An 18,726-nucleotide genomic window follows, 5' to 3' on the forward strand; every position below is an offset into this window, starting at 1 on the left:
TTTATGCAACAAATTTACATACTCAAATGTAATTATATTGGACATTTTAAAGAAAATCATTTTAAAAAATCTGTTATAAAAATTTTAATTTTTAAATTTCATAACTCAATTAAGCTAACTCAATCCAATCGATCGAATTAGATTAGGTTGAGTTTGGCAATAAAATTATTAGAACCCGACTTAATGTAATTTGATATTTTTTAATTAGACTGAGTCTGACAGCAAAATTATTATAACCTGATTTAATTCAATCTGAGATTTTTTAATTTGGTTGAATTTGATAGTAAAATCACTATACTTCGATTGTTTTCGTGTGACTTTCAACATTCATGATGAGATCATCTTTGTTTCATGGTGGCTTCGAACATTTCATCCTTAAAGATTCGTAAATTTGTATAGTACTCTACACGCGTTCTCTTGAGGCAAAAGCGTTTGTTATTTTTCATATTACATCTCTTAGCAGGTCCGATGGTTAATTCGAAAACTTCGATGCATTTGAATTCTGATTCCTTTTTTTAACTATAATATGTGAATCAGAGAAAGGACACAATTCACGAATCGGTGAAAGCTTCAGACCTACCAGTTAGTGTTTTTATCCCAACTCGTGAATTTAGTGCTATATTAAAGACCAAAAAGGGTAACATACATATACATAATGAAAATTTTCAAATAAAAAAAAAGATATGATCTCATTTGTGTTTCAATCAAGAAAATGCCTAGTCAGAGTTGGGAAGGTAAACAACAAATAAAGGTGATAGAATAAGAAAACTAAGGGCAATGGCATGCCACTGTACAATACTCGATGTCCATGGTTCTTGCGTTTAAGTTGAATTTGACACATTCGCAAATGTGCATTGTATGCATAGGGAGGGATGTTAGTTTTTAACATTTTCTCTTTGTTATCAGCCTTTTTCTAATCCCATATATGCAGATGGTGAATCCACAACGACAACAAACATCAGGACTACTTCCGGATTCTCGCGCTGGAAGGACAATAAACAATTTGGAGATCCAAAATGGCTAGAAAGGATCGAACATTTCAGATTGAGCAATCCAAAATAAGACCTTTCCAGGGACCCTTCATTGCTATCAAACTGTAGCTTTCAAGAGAATTGCCACTCGTTTTATTTGGGCTGCAAAATTGATTGATTTTCAAACCATGTATGTCATGCTAACTTGCATCAAATGTGAGTGTGGTACACTTAAAGTTGTGATCCCCCTTCTGCAGTTCTTTCTCAAAAAGGCATAAAAATAGTTTATAACTAACTTCTTGATAAACCACGACTCCTTCCTTGCTCTTATATCCCCATGACCAAGAAGATACACAACACCAGATTCTTTAGCCTTATGAATAAAAGATAACTCACTCTCAAGGCTCTGCTCAGCATCAAACACCAGGGGATCAGTGGATACCGGGCTTATCACGTCTAATGTGCTTTCTTCTAAAACGGGGTTGCTTGTATCCTTAAAACCAGCAAGAAGAGGAACACCAAGTGAGTAAACGCTCCCATTGGGAGCTATGAGAACCCTAGAATTAGGGTACTCATCCTCTGAACCAGTATCACCATCCCCATCACTCTCCAGTGACCTCTCCTGAGCCTCACGACGTATAAACTTCTCTAGGCTCTCAATCAGCAGCTGCTCAAAAGTCTGGTGATTTTCTTTCCGAACATCTTTGTAACCATACCTGTTGATATAAAAATTCAGACAAAAAGACATTTTTATTAAGAGGATAAAATACATATTCACTAAATTATCCCTTAATGAGATGCTCAGTTTCACATGAACCTATTGCACTAGCACATTTTTATTAAGAGGATACAATACATCATTCACTAAAGTAATATATAGGACCTCATTTTCACAATCCATTCAACTTTTCCTTAGACCACTTAGAACGAATGTAAAGGTTTGAATCACCACTGATCTAATACTACACACATAGCAGGTGTGAAGAAACACATGTGAGAATACCTGGCAATACAACGAAATATATGGTAGCTTTTGGGGCAGACTCGCCGAAAAAGGAACCTTTCACTTTGTGGCACCATAGGAACAGGAACATACTTGATACTCACAAATATAATCATGGAGTGTATTGCAGGAAGTGTGGTCAGAAAATGGCCAAAAATTGCCGGTATTCCTTTGACCAACTCATTATAAAGCAAACCAATCCCAGGAGCCCGGATTGTCCCTAGATTACAACCTAATTCTTGCATCAAATCCGTCGACAGCCTTTGCTTGACTTCAGTTTCGTACTTGAGATTGCTTCCATAATTCCATACATACATTATAAGAAACATTATTATAGCAAAGACCAATATAATCCAACTTCCATCAGTCACACTCCACAGGACAGATGAAAAAAAAGTTAATTCCAATCCCAAGAAGACTACCACAAAACTCAGCACAATGATGATGTGTATCTGCCATATAAGAAGCATGACAAGGGTTGCTAAAATAGTGGTCATCATCATCACCCCAAGCTCAGCAATGCCTGAAAGGGGATAAGGAACAAGCCGAATATGAATACATTATCATAAGTGCCTAAAAGCTAAAGAAAGGTAAACTATCCACCTGTCTACATCCCCCTATCTAGCTTGCCAAATCAAGTTATTATCAATCAGGATCAATTCAATTTTTATAAACTTGAATAAGTTTCCTCAATGTGACATTGTGAGCCACAGCCATTCGTAATAAAATGACAATCACCACTTCTTACAAGTCTTGATGATGGAAACATATATACACAAAATGTTATCATTCAAAGTTTACAGCCAGCATATAAAAAGCAGTGCAATGATGGGGTTTTAGGTCTCAGTGTGCATGGATTCTTCTAACTTCTATGCAAATTGGGTCCTCTTATACAAGGCTCCAGTTGTATTATTATTTCTCAACTATAACTGAGGACATGCAAAGGAAATATTAAGATTACAAATAAAAAGGAAATACTAGGAGAGCAGTTTAATGCCTTTCCAAATAATTACAGTAATACAAGCTACTGATGCAAACTGTTTTATTGTGATAGTATATAATAAAAATGTGATATTAACATTATCACCAAGTTTCAATTTGACTATCTTACGTAAACATGGCTGATAAGTTTTATGCAGGAATAAAAATAAATTGATATGTTCATTACCATAGGCATTTCCAATCTCGTCAATGCTAGATATAGTGCAGACAAGCACCAGGGAAAGAGCCAAGAGGAACCAGTTTATCACAGGGATATAGATCTGGCCCATAAATTTCCGAGAAGTATGAATGATTTTAAGACGAGGGAAACAACCAAGTGCAGTTGATTGCTTTATACATGAAAATGTTGCTGTTGTCATAGCCCGACTCGCAATAAGTGCCGCAATGTTAGCAATAAGGAAAGTTGGCCAGAATGCACCACCTGCAGACAGAGAATATCATTACTTGAAGATCCTGTAAATTGCAAAAACCAGCACACTGTAAAGAGTGATAATATTGACACTCACTTGGAACAGAAGAAAAAAAGGCTTGACCAGCATCAGCATGGTTTTCCATAAGGTATGCAGCTTGACCCAAATAACCCAATAGTAGGCACGGCAAAACAAGAAAGACAAATGAAAGCTGCAAATTAGCATCATCAGTTTCACCAGCATATTTGTTCACGAGCACACAGGAAATAAAAGAAATGAAAGCATGACAGTCAAATAAATATGACAAACACAAAATCTACTACCTGAACTGAACGTACAGAAAAGTAGCAAAGATCTGCAAACATGGCCTCAGAACCTGCAATATGAAACAGTCAGTATTTATGTCAATTAATAGTTGAATAGGTTGTGCATATTCCATCAATAGTTACATTTGTATTGCAATTTTATCACATTAAAATATCAACTATCAAGTTATCGCGATTCGCAAGCTGATAAGGATTACAGTGACAGAATAGTTTATCAATAAACCTCAAAAATATTCTGACTATTTCTCCTCAGATAGCATCAAACACTAAATGAAAACCTGTACAATGATATTTATAATTGCTTGCAATGCATTGTTTTTAAAACAAATAAAAACAGACTAGTAGAACCAAATTTACATAAATGATAGGACAAAATGGATAGTATTATTGCATTCTCAGTATCAAGATCTTGCATGTATGTGTTTACCAGTTGCACTCAGAAGGCAACCACCTAGAGAATACCATGCTTTAGTTGAGTTCCTCTTGAAGAAATAGTAGATGTGAATCGGATTAAATGCCCTCAAGACACTACTGTCATATTTGACAAGATTATATATCCCGATGCCCGCAAGAGAACAAAACCATAAGAACAAAGCAGGTCCTACTGCAAGTCCCATTTTACTTGTTCCATACTTTTGTACACTGAACAAAATGATAAGGCAGGCAACTGAAATCATCACCACTTCATCTGCAGAGTCAAAAAGCGAAGAAAAGATTCAAGCAACCATACAAATGATCACAACATAAGGATATAAATCAGCTTAATAATATACCCACCTCACAACCCATCTAAAAAAACCCAGATTTTTTATTGAAAAAAGGCTTTTTATTCTCTCGAACCAAGTCAATAGATAGAAGCAGTGATATTACATTAAGCTTAGATGATTTATTTTAGCCAAAGAAGACAGAAAAAATAAAGGGTCTAAACTGAAATTCTTTGGATGTGTCCGTGGATATCTGACATTCAATCTAGGTATTAATAACTATTACAGATAATAGAGTTCATTAATAGGTTACATAATACCTTTCTTGATTGCATCTACCCCAACTTTTAAACCACCAACAGATGACAGTACTGCAGCAAAGCAACAATAGAAAGAAAATTATTGTAAAGAACTAAACAGAAGAAAGAGTTAATGAAAACAATAGCTGGTCATCAATACAAGCAACAACATATCATTATATCAATATGCAAATGGTATTAACATCATCCTGAACACAGTGACCAAAGCAAGTCTGAAGAAATTACAGGTATACATGAAGTAGCATCAGTATATAACCTGACATCGCTGGTGTAACAACACCATTAGCAATAACCATAGAAGTACCAGCAAGAACGAAAAATAGTAGAGTCTTCTTCAGAGTCAGAGAATTCTCAAGTCTTTCCTTGATTTTTAATGACCTTTCAAGCTCAGGGGATGGCACCTTCAGCCTAAAGCTTGATATACGGGCATCGGATGGTAACTGATTGGGGAGAAGACTCACCTTAGCATGACGACAGATCAAGGAGTACAAGGCAAAAGTACCACCTGCAGTGGTTTTAGAACAAGTATGATTTTGAGGACATAACTGAGAGAAGCTTTATTCAAGAACAATTTAATTTAATATACCTTCACCGTCATCATTGGCCCACAGAACCACCAGGACGTACTTCACTAAAGGAATCAAGATTAAAGTGTACAAGACAAGTGATAAAGCTCCAAGAATGTCTTCATTTCCATTAATAGGGGCCTTTCTAAACATAACACTGAACGTATATAATGGACTTGTTCCCACATCACCAAAGACAACACCAAGTGTCTGAAAAGCCAATACAATTTTCTTACCCACACTGATGTCCTGCGATGAAATATAATGAAGACAACAAGCAGATAATAGTATTAATACATTAGATGTTGATGTTCCACTACAGTAACAAGCTATATAATCTCATGATGACCAGTAAGACACTTTACGGGGTGGACAGCAGACACAAGACCACGAACAATTAGAAAATACATCAGTGATTTACAGACTAAAATTCATATAATCCAGAAACTCAACAAAAGTAACAACACTAAATTGTTGCAAAATAGCTTGAATTGTAAGATCATCATTAAGGTTGCAATGCTGCTTGGTTTAATTTTGACTGTCAACAGTAAACTTTCACTCTGTTTTGGCCGCCGCGAACGTAGACTGCAGGTTGAACCATGTTAAATTCCATACCTAATTTTCTTCACCTTATTTTCCATTTGTAGACCATGTCATAAAACTAAACTAACAATCACAATTCACAAGGCCCCACATATAGAAAAAACTTTTAGATTGATTTAAATATTCTTTCATCAGAAATTTCAACCTAACCGAATCTGAAAGAGAAAAAGGAAAGAGAGACCTCATAGTCAGTTCTATGAGCAGCACCGGGAACTTCAAGAGCCTCGACGTCGAAGGAATCGATGCGAGGACCAGTGCGAATGAGTCTCTGTTCCGCGTTATCATCTTCGTCCTCGGAATCCACCACGCCAGCGTGGCGTCTAAATCTCAAATCAGCGTCGAAGTTCTCCAAATCCGACGCGTCCTCGTCCTCGTCCTGGATAACCCACCGCGATTCGGTGGAGTCCATGGACGTTCCGCCATTGATCTCCTCGGCCATGTGTTACGCTCGCTAGATGCGGAAAATCGTGGTCTTTAGTTAGGCTTTCACATAGAGAAATCGCTGAATCTCAGGAATTGGCGTTTGCCATGGATTGGATTGGACAGTGCTTGCATTCCACAAGGTGGTGATCACGTTGGTTCACGCGACACCAACGCCAAACGGTATCTGTTTATCACATAAAAACTTTGGAAATAAGGTTCATTTTATTTTTTTTATTTCCTCTCGAACGAACCTACCTTAGCGTGCCTAACAGGGTGGTGCTTGAATTTCTCAAAACATGTTAATTAATGCATTTATTTTTTTAAAACTTATAAACAAATTATAAGTTTAGTTGAATCTATAATTATTAAAAAGTTTAATAAGATTTTTCAATTATTTAATAATATTTTAATTGAAAACCTTAATTATTAAATTTTTTACCTAATTACTCTAATGGTTTAAAAATATTATAATCGTATCATTTTGTTAATATTTATTAGTTTAATTAGGTCATTTAATTCTTTAACAATATTATTATCAAACTAAAGAAGTTGACGGATATAATATTTTTAAATAATCAAAGGATGTGATCGAATTTTTAATAATAATAAAATTTAAATGTTTTTAAATAATTATTAGAAAATTTGATTGAATTTTTTATTAAGTGAAAGATTATAATTAAGAAATTAATTCTATAATTAAATATTCATAGATGACAAAACAAAATTTTATTTCTTTTGTCTCTAATAATAATGTGATAAGATAATTTTAATTTTCTCGATCCTACGAAGCCAGCCATAATTCAGAGCATCTGGCGCAAAATTAGTTTCGTTGCTTCGGTCGCATTCTCTGTAACGCTTTAAGACGGCGCAATCCGAAAAATGTGGTGCTTTTTAATGTGAACATGGGACACAGTGGCATGGCTTTTATTTTGAACATTATCAAGCATTCTTTTTACACTTCTGTTTCAATAAATAAAAGAAGAAAAAATGGAATATAAATGAAAAGGAATAAAATAACATTTATCTATTCTATATAATATTCCTTTTTTTTTTATAATTTTGAGGTATGAGATGAAATTATTTTTCATTCATAAAATAAAATATTCATACAATGGCATAAACATCCTTAAGGTTTATATCTAACCAATCAATATAAAGGTGATTTTCACTCAAGATAGCCTTGGATCTTCGTAAAGACAAGTGTATAAAACTAATAAAAGTAGAGAATATTGAATAATTGCAGTAAAAAATATTTTATAATTGTAGTGAAATTATTTTGGTACGATGACTATAATTGGTGGTTCATGCTAGTAATAATTGAAAGATTGAGAATTACGTTTATCTTTATTTATAAGCTATAATATAATGGTGGAATCATGAATAACATTTTTATTTTACATTGGGGGAATGCATATAGTTGCTTTAATGTGTTTTTGATCAATTTTATTTAATTCAAATTTATAATTTTTTCTAATTTATTACTTTAATCAATAAAATAATAAGTTTTGAAATAAAACTACCTATATTGGGTTGAAGGGGAACTTTTTATATGGGCTAAAAAGTTAAGTTGCCTATTATATTAGTGACCTATATGGCAAAAAAACTCTTTGGAGATCATCATCGGATCTTCTAAGCTATGGTGAAATACTGTTCATATATAGCCAGATGATTATCTTCTGATGGATATTGGCATGTTTTATAATGATCTGTTACTCATTCTTGAAGTTTTTTATTTTTTTAATTTTGTTTAGCATATATAATTTTTTTTGTCAGCTCATTAATAGTATTAGCTTGATGAGAGAAGCTGTGCCTATATCAAGAAGGTTCCTATTTTGACATTATTCTGTTTATTAGTAATGATAAATTCAAAAGAATCTTGTCTGTTAATAAAATTTAATTTAATTGACGCGACACGACTGAATGAAAATCCAACTTTGCGATTAAAGAAATTGACGGTTAACTACCACTACTTATTGCTGCAAATGTATGTAAAGTATGCATATTGCGAAAGGCTTTTGAAGTGTGAAATTGTGAGGATTAAGTAACGCAAAATTAGGTAAAAAAAGTTAGTTTAAGGTTGTAAACATTGTATAGCTCCTAACTTCAAGGGATCATTCTAAGTAATTTTTACACGCGAAAAATTTAAGCTACTATAAAATAGGAACCTTGAAGAGATAAAAGCATAACTATTTGCAGTAGCACCTAAGAAGAAAGTCCCTCATAACGTACAAAAAGATCAAGAGTGCTTCGGTCTGTACATGATGAGCCACTGATAGACAGTGATTGTGGCTATGCTAAATAGCCTATTCTCCCCCTTAAATCAGTCACTCAGCTCACATTGGATGCAACCTCGTGAACTTCTTCATATGTGCTAGTCTCCTCATTAAAGGAGTACCTGTGTTTAAACAGAAAGAAACATCCCCAGTGAGCTATGAACATGATTTGCAATAAGGCAAACAACGAACAGTGATTGTGAACTATATGGCTACTATTGCAAGGTCCATCCCACATGGCATCCCCCACAAATTGTAAGAAATTTATAGATAGACAAAAACCGACCCCCTCTTTCTTTTTAGGTTCTTTTTGTTCCTTGAATAATAGAAGTGTACCGATCACCAAGCATGTTTTTTTGCTCCAAGATCAAGATTAAGTACAAGTATCACGTCTCTTGATATAGTTGCCAACAAGAATTGTCTATTAGTCAAGAATAAAATTTAAACAAAAGAGCAAAGAAGCCATATCCAAAGCCATGTAGTTTGGGACACTTGCAAATAAATAGAGGCCAAAAGCAATCAAAATGAAAATTCACACCACACAAACTAAAATGAATCATGAATCATGAATGTGCTATACCATTGCCCCGATGCTGCTGAGTAATAGAGCCTTGTATTTGGATCATAATAATAGCCCAAATTGCTGCTGTAATAGTACCTGGACCATCAAATAAATTGATGTCAGATCAAGCTTATAACAACTTTTTTGACAAAAGAATTCATTAACTAATGTCACATATCTATCAGATTATTTCCAAAATGTTAGATGGAAGAGAAGAGTCATACCCAGAAGATTCATCATACACGTAATCGCTTTGAGATGCTCCACCTGGAAAGGGAAGTAGAACCATGTTAAGTAAAATTCTTATCAGTAACAAAAAAATCCATTTCAGAAGCCAATTTTAGAGAGGCAATGTATTTACCCTCAGGACCAGAATTTATGGCATCTGAAGAAGATTGACTAACTGCATTATTTTCATCCGTAGATGGCTTACTGGTATCATGCTCGTCATCATCAGCAAACATATCATAATTTGCCTGGGCTAACTTCTCATATCCTTCTGAAAAAGGGAGATTACAGAAGGCATAAGCATTGAGCAATTAGTAGTAGTACTATGAAACAGGTATCCTTCATTGCTTCTTATCATCATTGAAAGAAGAGCCAAGAAAAAATGGAGATTAAATATACTGCCCCAAAATCTAAAGCTTAATATGGATGTCCAAAAACTAGTTTTCTCAAACACCAAGAATTAACCAACACTATGTATGATATTGATAATTGGGCAGTAAGTTCTATGTCATATCACATCATGACCATCATAAAAACATAGTTGAACAGAAACATATTAGTAAAAAACAAATAATTAAATCCAACTAAGTTAGAAAATCAAACAGCATATAATGTAACTCTAATGACAAACCATGAACTAAAAGATGTGAACAAAACAATAAAATATAATATAAATAGAATAAAGCATTGTGTATAACACTGACCTGCTTCACGATCAAAAACCTCTTGCTTTTCATGATAAACATCTGGAAAAAAATGTAAAAGAACCAAAATTAAGCATCATGTAGAAATATGCAACTTTAAAAAAAATGAAGCAAAACAAGTTGCAATACATAAAGGGTCTCATCAGGCTATCTAAATGATTACGTGTTTGAACCATGCCTAATATCTACAAAGCCCAGTGAGAATAACTTAACTGTATTCACCATTCTCCATCAGCTTCATAGCATCCTCAGTTAGCTGGTCAAATACAATCTTAGTCTCAGCAGACATTTTTGCTTTTCTGTCACTGTTACCTTTTAACCTTCTCAAGGCTTGCAAGACCTATTGGAAGAATTATCTGTTAGTAAAGCCCAGCAAATGATCCTCAAACACCCCTTAACAAAGTAGATGATGCATTATATATAGATAAATTGCATCCTACTAAAGTATAATGACTTAGAATTACAAAGATATAAAGAGATCAAGTAATTGAACATGATATAAAATTAATAATGGCAGTTAGTTACATGCCAAATATAATTTTTTATAACAATAAATTTCATTTTTATTTTTACGAACACCATTATCCCTTTAGTTTAGTAAATTGAGAATCATCAGGTTTTTCTCTGCTAACAATGAGAGAGAGAGAGAGAGAGGGAGAGTACCAAATCAAGTTAAAGTAAAATAGCATAGGTAACTAAGGAGTTAGCGGCAAATTTTACTTCTCTTATTTTCTGCATTAACTTGTTCCAACTTAAAAATCACAACATCAAAATTACTTATTCTTTACACATAAAGAGTATAAACTTTTAACAACTATATATTATAAGGATATAAAGTTCCTCAGCAAGAAATGTCCCAACTGCTAAGCCATAAAGAAAATAAATGTTTGCCTCAATAAATAGATGATCTACTGCTTCTACTCTGGAGTGAGCTGGCAAATACATATATTGTATTTTACAATGATGCTTCAGTAGAACAAAGACATCAAAATCAGAAAATTAAGAATGACAAAATATAGGCTTACTGTTTCCCCAGGTTCAAGAACATTTGCAATGCGCCTCTTCATGATTCCAATATCTTTAGAGGAAAGGTCTGGGGGCCCCTCATCTTCGTCATCTGTTGCTACAGAGCTTAATGCAGCATATTTTGGATCAACTTCAACATTATCAAGCCATGCATCCTGTAAGGCTCCTTAATTTATTAATAGAACTTAAATGAAATAGTCACAAATAAAAAATGAAAAACAATATAAATCCCTCACCTTAATCTCGTTCTCTCTTATATATTCAACAAAATTTCCTGCAGCATCAAAATAACCTTCTTCCCTTTCTTTCTCTAGGTTGAAAGGCTCAATTTGAATCCCATCATCAACAAAATTCTCATTATCCTGCCACAAGATATCACCTATCACTGCCTGCCTATCCTTTATGTAGACCCAATAACAGATCACTGCGCCAATACCTTTACTATAAAAATTGCTGCCGATTTAGGAATGAATCACGCTACAAAAATACATTCGAACAACAGCCAACATACGACAAGATTTACCAGGCATACAATTGACGCTACTAGAATCCATAAAAAAAAAAAAAAAAGCATTCAACAGAAATGGTAAAGATTAATTCAGATAAAAAGTTCATCCGGGTCCATAAGTTAAGGAAAAACTTCAAAACAAACCTCATATGTCACTTCAGCAGCCGATAAATCGTTTGTGATACCTCCAGCACTCTCCCTAAGGAGTTCAGCAGTAATTTGATTTCTGAGTTTTGCCCGCTCTTTGGCAGCCGCAATTTTAGGATTCATCAAGTCAACTTCACCCTCCTCAACATTTGCTTTGTCCACCACTACTTCATCTCCTGGCTTCACTTTCTTTCCCTTTAGAAACCTTCTGAGTTTTTCCCGCTCTTTGGCAGCATTGGTAGCAGTTTTAGCATTCACCAAGTCAACTTCTTCACCCTCCTCAACATTTGCTTTGTCCACCACCACTTCATCTCCTGGCTTCACTTTCTTTCCCTTTGGAAACCTAACCCTTTTTGCTCTGTATGAATTTATAAATTCAATGCAAGCATATCAAAATTTAGTTCCACAAACTCATCAGAACAATAATCTCAAAAAGCTAAAACGAGCAAAAGGGGACACACACAAACGCAACATATTACCGCTAGTGGGATGAATTAATAAAAAAACACAAAACATATTACAAAGCATTCAGTATTCATACACAAGCATAATGAATTTAAAGTAAACTAGCTTCGAAGAAGGCCAAATTTTGGGGCCAGAAATTTGAACTTGATAGGCGTTGGAGGTGATCCACAAGATAATAATCCCCGAATAAAAATAACACAGAAGCAAATATGCAATAACCTAAGTCTGAAAATCAATTCTAGCGATTACCGGAATTTTCTCAATAAGAATGAATGAAATTAGGGCTTGTGAGCGGGAAGAAGGGGAAAAGAAATTACGGTGGCTTTTTGGAGAATTCGTCGTCGTCTTCTTCCATAAAGGGGCGTTTAGCGCTACTGCGAGATGATTCTGCCGCCATTGAAGAAGAAGAAGCAGTTTAACGCTTTGAGCTTCTTCACAGAGACATAGAACAAAAGAGATTTCCCCCTTCTCTTTCAACCTCTTCTTGGCTTTATTCACTTTAGATAATTGATTAATTAATTAAAAACATTATATTACAATTTTAATTATAAATCCATAATATAATCTTAATATTAAAAAATATTTATTTATTATTAATTTTAATTATATAAAAAAAACAACTAGTTTATATTGTACTCAAACTAAAATACTAATTTTCTAATATAGAAAAAAAAACAATATTTTTTTGAAGGTTGATAAAAAATATTTAACATTTTTTTTATTTAAAAATAAACTACATTGAACTTTTTCATAAAATAGAAAACTGATTAAATACGATTGTCAATATTTATGAGTATGTTTGATAAATCATTTTAATTAATCTACAACTTATTCGATAAGGTTATAAACTTGTTTAATTAAAATTGAGATGCTTAATATGCAAATTTATTATACAGTGTTTTTCAAATGCTAATTAAGATAATATTTTTTTATCAATAAATATTGAAGACATTATCGGAATTTATAACGTACACACACTAAAAAATTAAGAACTGCACCTGTTTGGTACTTAAAATAATATTTGAACTTGCAACTTAAATTTTATTATTATTTTTTGCTTTTGTACTCTTAATACTTTAATAAATTCCCTTGTTACCACTTCATTTACAATTACAATATTTATGAAAATTATCTAATAATAAAAAATAATGTAAATCATTTTTTTTATTTTTTGCGTTATCCGAGCTTTACTAGTTCGGATGAATGCAATTAACTAAAGATTTGTCTGGATAATGCAAGACTTTTTTTTTCCAATAAATTGTCTGTTAGATAATGTGAAGTTGGAAGCTATCCACGTTCCAAATTGACATGAGATTCCATAAAACAACTTTCTTTTGGCGATCAGAAACTCCATAGATGCGTGATGTCATTTGGGATTGGTGTGAAGAAAACATAGCCCTACAAGTTTATCTTTCTAAGTTATCTTTAAATATAAAAAGAAAAAACAACGCAAAAAATACAGATACTATTATAGTCTAGGATCACCATATGTCTATAATTTAAATTAATTTCCATGTGACACTTATTAGATTTTCAATCTACAAGAAAAAAAATTAATAAAACTCAATTTAAAGCCATTTTTTTTCCTTATGAGTATTCTATGTAGGTAGCAATGGTATTCAAGACAATATCGGACGGACATTAAATGTAAACGCTCTATGGTGTTAAATGTAGACATATCTCATGTTGGGGGAGACTAACTCTTTCAAGATACTCAACCCATGATGACATTTTTTTTTTTAACTAATTCATTTGTGTTGATTGAGTATACATTCTTTCATCCTTAATTCTATAAACTAAAATACACCCCATTTTTCATAATTGCCAAAAGATGCAGAAAATTGAGACAATGACTGTAAACTGCTCTATAAAACCTAAAGAAACAACACCTCCATGGAAAATGCACAGAGGAAATGATGCCACAAAGATATGTTTGAGAGGGAAGACAGGGTAGCAGAAATGAACAAAGAGAGACAAAATGATCGAGAAGCAACAATTGAAATGAGAGTAAATCCAATGAGACAGAGAGACTTACAGTGTATTATACATATAGCAGTTGGAAGATACATCAAAATGAAGAATGTCTTGGGTTTTGGGTTTGGAGGTCATTTGAGTTGAGCATCTTGTTAAGCACTGTTTTAAGAATACTGATTAAAGACTTAAATATAAAAAAGTATTTATTGCGAAAATTTTAAGCAAACACAAAAAATATTATAAATAGCATTATTTTTATCTTTCAATAAAAATATTTATACTTTAAATTCTTTAATTATACCTTACATTTACAAGACAACAATTAACATTTGTGTTGAGTTAATAATATAGTAAGTACCAAGGCATATGGTTTGAGGGGGCAGAAGCACATTGAGCTTTAGAATATGCGGCTCAAGAGACTAGGCTTTAGAATTAGATCTACTCAAAGCAATGAGCACATGAGAATTTGAAATGATTGACTTTGACTGGTCTAACTCGGCTTTTGATTGAGGCCCCCTTTGACCGAGATTTTATCCACATTGAGGAAATGAATGAAATGGATAAAGAGAAGTCATCTTGGTTTTGATGCCATATGATCTTGAACATCTAACACACATAATCTATGTTTAATTTATTAATTAATACATTAAACTTAATGAATTTTTATTCATGAGAATTTAAAATAATATAAGAAGATTTATAATAAATCATCCATCTTACTCAACCAATTAAATTAAATCCTTAAACGATTGACCAAGCTTTAACAACACATTTAGATATCTTATTTAATCAATTAAATTAGATCTTTAAACTGTTGACCAACCTTTAACAACACATTTAGATGATGAAAAATTAAGTTAAATGAAACATAATACCTTCTAGAAGTTACTAACAAGTTGTTTAAAGAGTGAAGATTGAGGAGCAATTCAACACCGTATGCATTGCATTTACATGAAGAGGCTAGCTAGGCTAAAAGCAAAGTAAAGTTGAGGATCTTGAATCTCTTACTTTTTTGGTGAATTGGATTGGATCAATCCTTTACTCTTTGATCTCAATTTCTTTAAAGAAATCAAGTTTACGTTTTGTCCAGTTACTGTCAATTTTTGAAGTCTTTAATATATTCAGAGTTGGATCTCTTCGGAGTTATAGGAATTGTGATGTCAACATAATTGGGATGTAAATCTCTACTTCCCTTGGATCCATCTCCCCTTTTTGCTGAAAACAAAAGGTACTATCACTTTTACAAAATTATTGTGCTTCAAATATATATCCTTCCTGCTATGAGGATAAAAATCCCAACATTGCTATGTTATGGCAAGATATGTAATTAGTGTATACCTATATTTTGCATGCTACACTATTTTCGGTGTTATTTTATAACTATTGCATTATTTTTTTCCTCTTACGGTTAGAAAATTAACAATGAAGTGCATATGTAGAGTATGGACACGACACTACTACTCTTTACGTGTGATCTAGCATATGCTACTTTGCATTTTTGTTGTGGAGCAAACTTAATAGAACAGGAAGAAAAAAAAAAGAGAAACAGAAAGAAAGAGAATAGAAGAGGGTAATATGTAGAAAACAAGAAGAATAACAGCATGAAATAGAGCAAGCAAAAAACATGGCATAATTGGTTATACACCTTTGCCTAGCTCATACAGATGCATCCTCTCTCACACAACTTCATTCGTTGGTCCAAACACGTCACATTAGATGATCTTAAGCTATGTAATTGAATAAGACATATCACACATGCCATCCCATCTGTTACCATTCAAAATAAAAAAAGAAAATGATGCTTCCAATTGAAGTCAGAGAATGGGATGGAAAATGTCACAACTCACAACCCAACCCAATCCAACATCAACGTCTACATTGTGGCCCATCATAAATGATTATGGGCAATTGTTTCCTGCACCTTTAAATTTGCTTCTTGCATTCTACATTGCGGCCCATCTCTCGAATGTAAAAATTTGCATTCTGGATTACATTCGAGAGAGAGAAGCTAATCCATAATATAAAATTACATTCTGGATAAGATTTTTTCAGAAGGTTAAAAGGGTGCAAGAAGCAATTATGGAGGTGCAAGAAGGTTAAAATTGGCCTTCCCTCCAACATAAATAGATTATCCCGAGAAGGAAGCGAATGTCGTCATCTCCATCTCGCCGCCTTCGTCGCCATAGTACCACGCCATGGCAGAGCTGAGGAGAATCTGAACCAGCATGTCGCTGAACTTCTCAAGAATCAAACTCATTAAATTCATAGATATTGTGTCCATTCTTCAAGTGCTCCTCGCACCCTCCCTTCCTCACAAAAACCAACTTTTCTTTGTGAGAGTTTTTTTGCACTTTCGTAAAAAGATATTAATCAACTATGCGCCAATGAGCAATGAGAGAGTGTCACATATGTTAGGAAATCAACCCAGCCAAAAAAATAATAAATCTTAATTTTATGAGAAAAAAATTACTCAATTTTACTAGGACTAAATCTAAATATTTTGATGAGAAATATTAATGATATTCTCTTTCACCCTTTCTTTCGAATATTATTTTCATATTAAAAGAAAAACATATTTAAACATAAAATATAATAGTATTTGTTATGCAAATACAAATAATTGCTTTAAAGACATAGTAAAAAGTTATCGAAAAGGAGATCCATTTGATTAGACCACAAAATTAAAACCCTAGTCCTAGAGTAGAGCTATAAACCTAGGCAGAACTAGAGATGATCGCTTTCATCTGGTACATAATATGACACGTGTCATTTTTTCATAGGAGGAGCTCCACAACATATGTGGACCAATTCTGAAAATAAGGTGCAGGCAGCACATGTGGGTCCAAACGGTTTCTCGCTTTCCCACTGGGGAACCGAATCAAACCATCTTTGCCACTTTCTCATGCAATGCCTATTAAACTTTCATTTCCTCAAAATTTTGGCCTTTGGAAATCCCAAAATGCCAACAATGTCCTTTCCTTTGAGACAAAGCCACCTCCTCCCTGGATGGTACCATGTCGACAATTGTCCACGTTTAGCCTCCACCATTTTCCATCTAAATAATAAATAGGCAAATGGTTTGGTTTTTTGAATTTAATTGTTCGCTTCTCTTTTTCTTTTTGGTCACTAATCACTTTAGTTTATGGTTGAAGCAATGAAGAGGTTGAGTATGGTGAAAACTCTGCAAGAGGAAGCCTCCTCTCAAATCAACAATTAGAACTATTAGAATATGCATTAAGGTGTAGGTCTCATTCCAACATCACCAAAATTAAAAGTTAAAACTTAGAAACGTGTTTTAGTACCAATCCCTCGTGCAATTTTCCAAAAATAGCATGTCCATTTTGTTTTGTATCCTGCCCCTTCGTAACAAATTCTACCAAAATAAACCCCTTTTAAAAGGTTGGTTTTATTCGTGTGACCCTCTTTTATGATCAAACGTACACTTGAATGACCAATACTTGATTCTCACCGCGCTTGTATTCACGTTCTTATTGAAAATAATTTATATTTATATGAATAATAACTAAATTGTTTTTCCTTTTAAGAAAACTAAATTATTTTTCTCGTTTAAAAAATTAAATTTCTAATTAAAAATATAATAAGCATATGATTCAAACATGAATAAGGTGAAGTACTACAATATCTATAATATTTTTCACCAACCAATCAACCAAACATATTTAAGCCAATGAATAATCCTATCTTTCTAATATAAGATCAATTTGGCAAACTTCTTTGAGAAGAAAATTACAAACTTTCTCATATAACTTTTTTAAAAGATAAGAAAATATATACAAATAAAATTAATGAAAAAATCATTTTAATTTATAAAAAAAATATTTTATTTTTTTTTATTTTTTTCTCCTAAAATTACTTGTAGAGAATCTTTGCAAACAAACTCATAGATTTTGCTCCTGGACTTTAGTTTTTTTTTTTTTTTAATGTGCCCTTTTTAGTTCTAAGGCTGATTCTGGGTTAGAGCCTAAGAAAAATGCTATATTTCAGCATACATCTATTATTATTTTACAAACAATTTGCCTTAGTTAATTTGTCGCCGTTTAAACTTGTATTTTTATGTTGATCTAACAAACCAAATTACCATTCAAATGTTTTCTTTTCAGCCATTGTTTTCTATACTTGTCTCTTTCAATAAATTTATATTGTTTTTTTTTATAAAAAAAAAAACAGTGTTCGATCGTATTGCATTATCCAAATACCATATAAGATTTAACTAAGCTAAATTTTATCTGAAAACTTATAATATAAAAACAAATGCATCTTTCTCCATTCCTTTTGCAGACGTGTATTTGGAATTGATCTCGCAAGAAATTAAAAATAAAGAAGATAGGGGGGTTTATAATGTAAAATTAATAACTATTACAAATTACATCTCCTCTTTTTAAGGTAGCTCTTTCTTTTTTATTTGGGGATAAAAATGATAAAAACAAAGGTTACAAACCCAAAATGTTGCAACAATATATATATATATATATATATATATATATGCATAT

The 18,726-nt window shown here is 32.9% G+C and overlaps 2 protein-coding genes across 2 annotated transcripts; both read right to left on the reverse strand.

Moving 5' to 3' along the window:
- Positions 1-649: 649 nt before the first annotated feature.
- On the reverse strand, positions 650-6,567 carry LOC114422190 (potassium transporter 7-like). The gene is made up of 10 exons (XM_028388412.1): positions 6,087-6,567; positions 5,323-5,551; positions 4,993-5,241; positions 4,737-4,787; positions 4,140-4,400; positions 3,710-3,762; positions 3,483-3,597; positions 3,143-3,397; positions 1,975-2,497; positions 650-1,687 (listed from the first exon to the last, which is right to left on the reverse strand). Exons 1-10 carry the CDS (start codon positions 6,342-6,344, stop codon positions 1,153-1,155), a joined length of 2,529 nt encoding a protein of 842 aa, XP_028244213.1. The 5' UTR covers positions 6,345-6,567; the 3' UTR covers positions 650-1,152.
- A 1,798-nt stretch (positions 6,568-8,365) lies between these two features.
- LOC114422191 (CD2 antigen cytoplasmic tail-binding protein 2-like) lies at positions 8,366-12,717 on the reverse strand. Its single transcript, XM_028388413.1, has 10 exons — positions 12,559-12,717; positions 11,774-12,134; positions 11,358-11,483; positions 11,121-11,276; positions 10,309-10,435; positions 10,096-10,137; positions 9,525-9,662; positions 9,388-9,430; positions 9,182-9,259; positions 8,366-8,723 (listed from the first exon to the last, which is right to left on the reverse strand). The coding sequence occupies exons 1-10, from the start codon at positions 12,636-12,638 to the stop codon at positions 8,657-8,659; spliced, it is 1,218 nt and encodes a 405-aa protein (XP_028244214.1). The 5' UTR covers positions 12,639-12,717; the 3' UTR covers positions 8,366-8,656.
- Positions 12,718-18,726: the final 6,009 nt, after the last annotated feature.

Source organism: Glycine soja, chromosome 8 (assembly GCF_004193775.1).
Source record: "Glycine soja cultivar W05 chromosome 8, ASM419377v2, whole genome shotgun sequence".
Lineage (NCBI taxonomy): Eukaryota > Viridiplantae > Streptophyta > Magnoliopsida > Fabales > Fabaceae > Glycine > Glycine soja.

Coding starts and splice junctions, on each gene's coding strand:
- LOC114422190 (XM_028388412.1), bottom strand. CDS start 6,344: ATGGCCGAGGAGATCAATGGCGGAACGTCCATGGACTCCACCGAATCG. Junction 4,401..4,736: donor GGTAGATGCAATCAAGAAAG/GTATTATGTAAC, acceptor TTGACTCTGCAG/ATGAAGTGGTGATGATTTCA. Junction 2,498..3,142: donor CGAGATTGGAAATGCCTATG/GTAATGAACATA, acceptor ATCCCCTTTCAG/GCATTGCTGAGCTTGGGGTG.
- LOC114422191 (XM_028388413.1), bottom strand. CDS start 12,638: ATGGCGGCAGAATCATCTCGCAGTAGCGCTAAACGCCCCTTTATGGAA. Junction 11,484..11,773: donor CTGCTGAAGTGACATATGAG/GTTTGTTTTGAA, acceptor ATCTTGTGGCAG/GATAATGAGAATTTTGTTGA. Junction 9,663..10,095: donor GGTTTTTGATCGTGAAGCAG/GTCAGTGTTATA, acceptor TCCCTTTTTCAG/AAGGATATGAGAAGTTAGCC.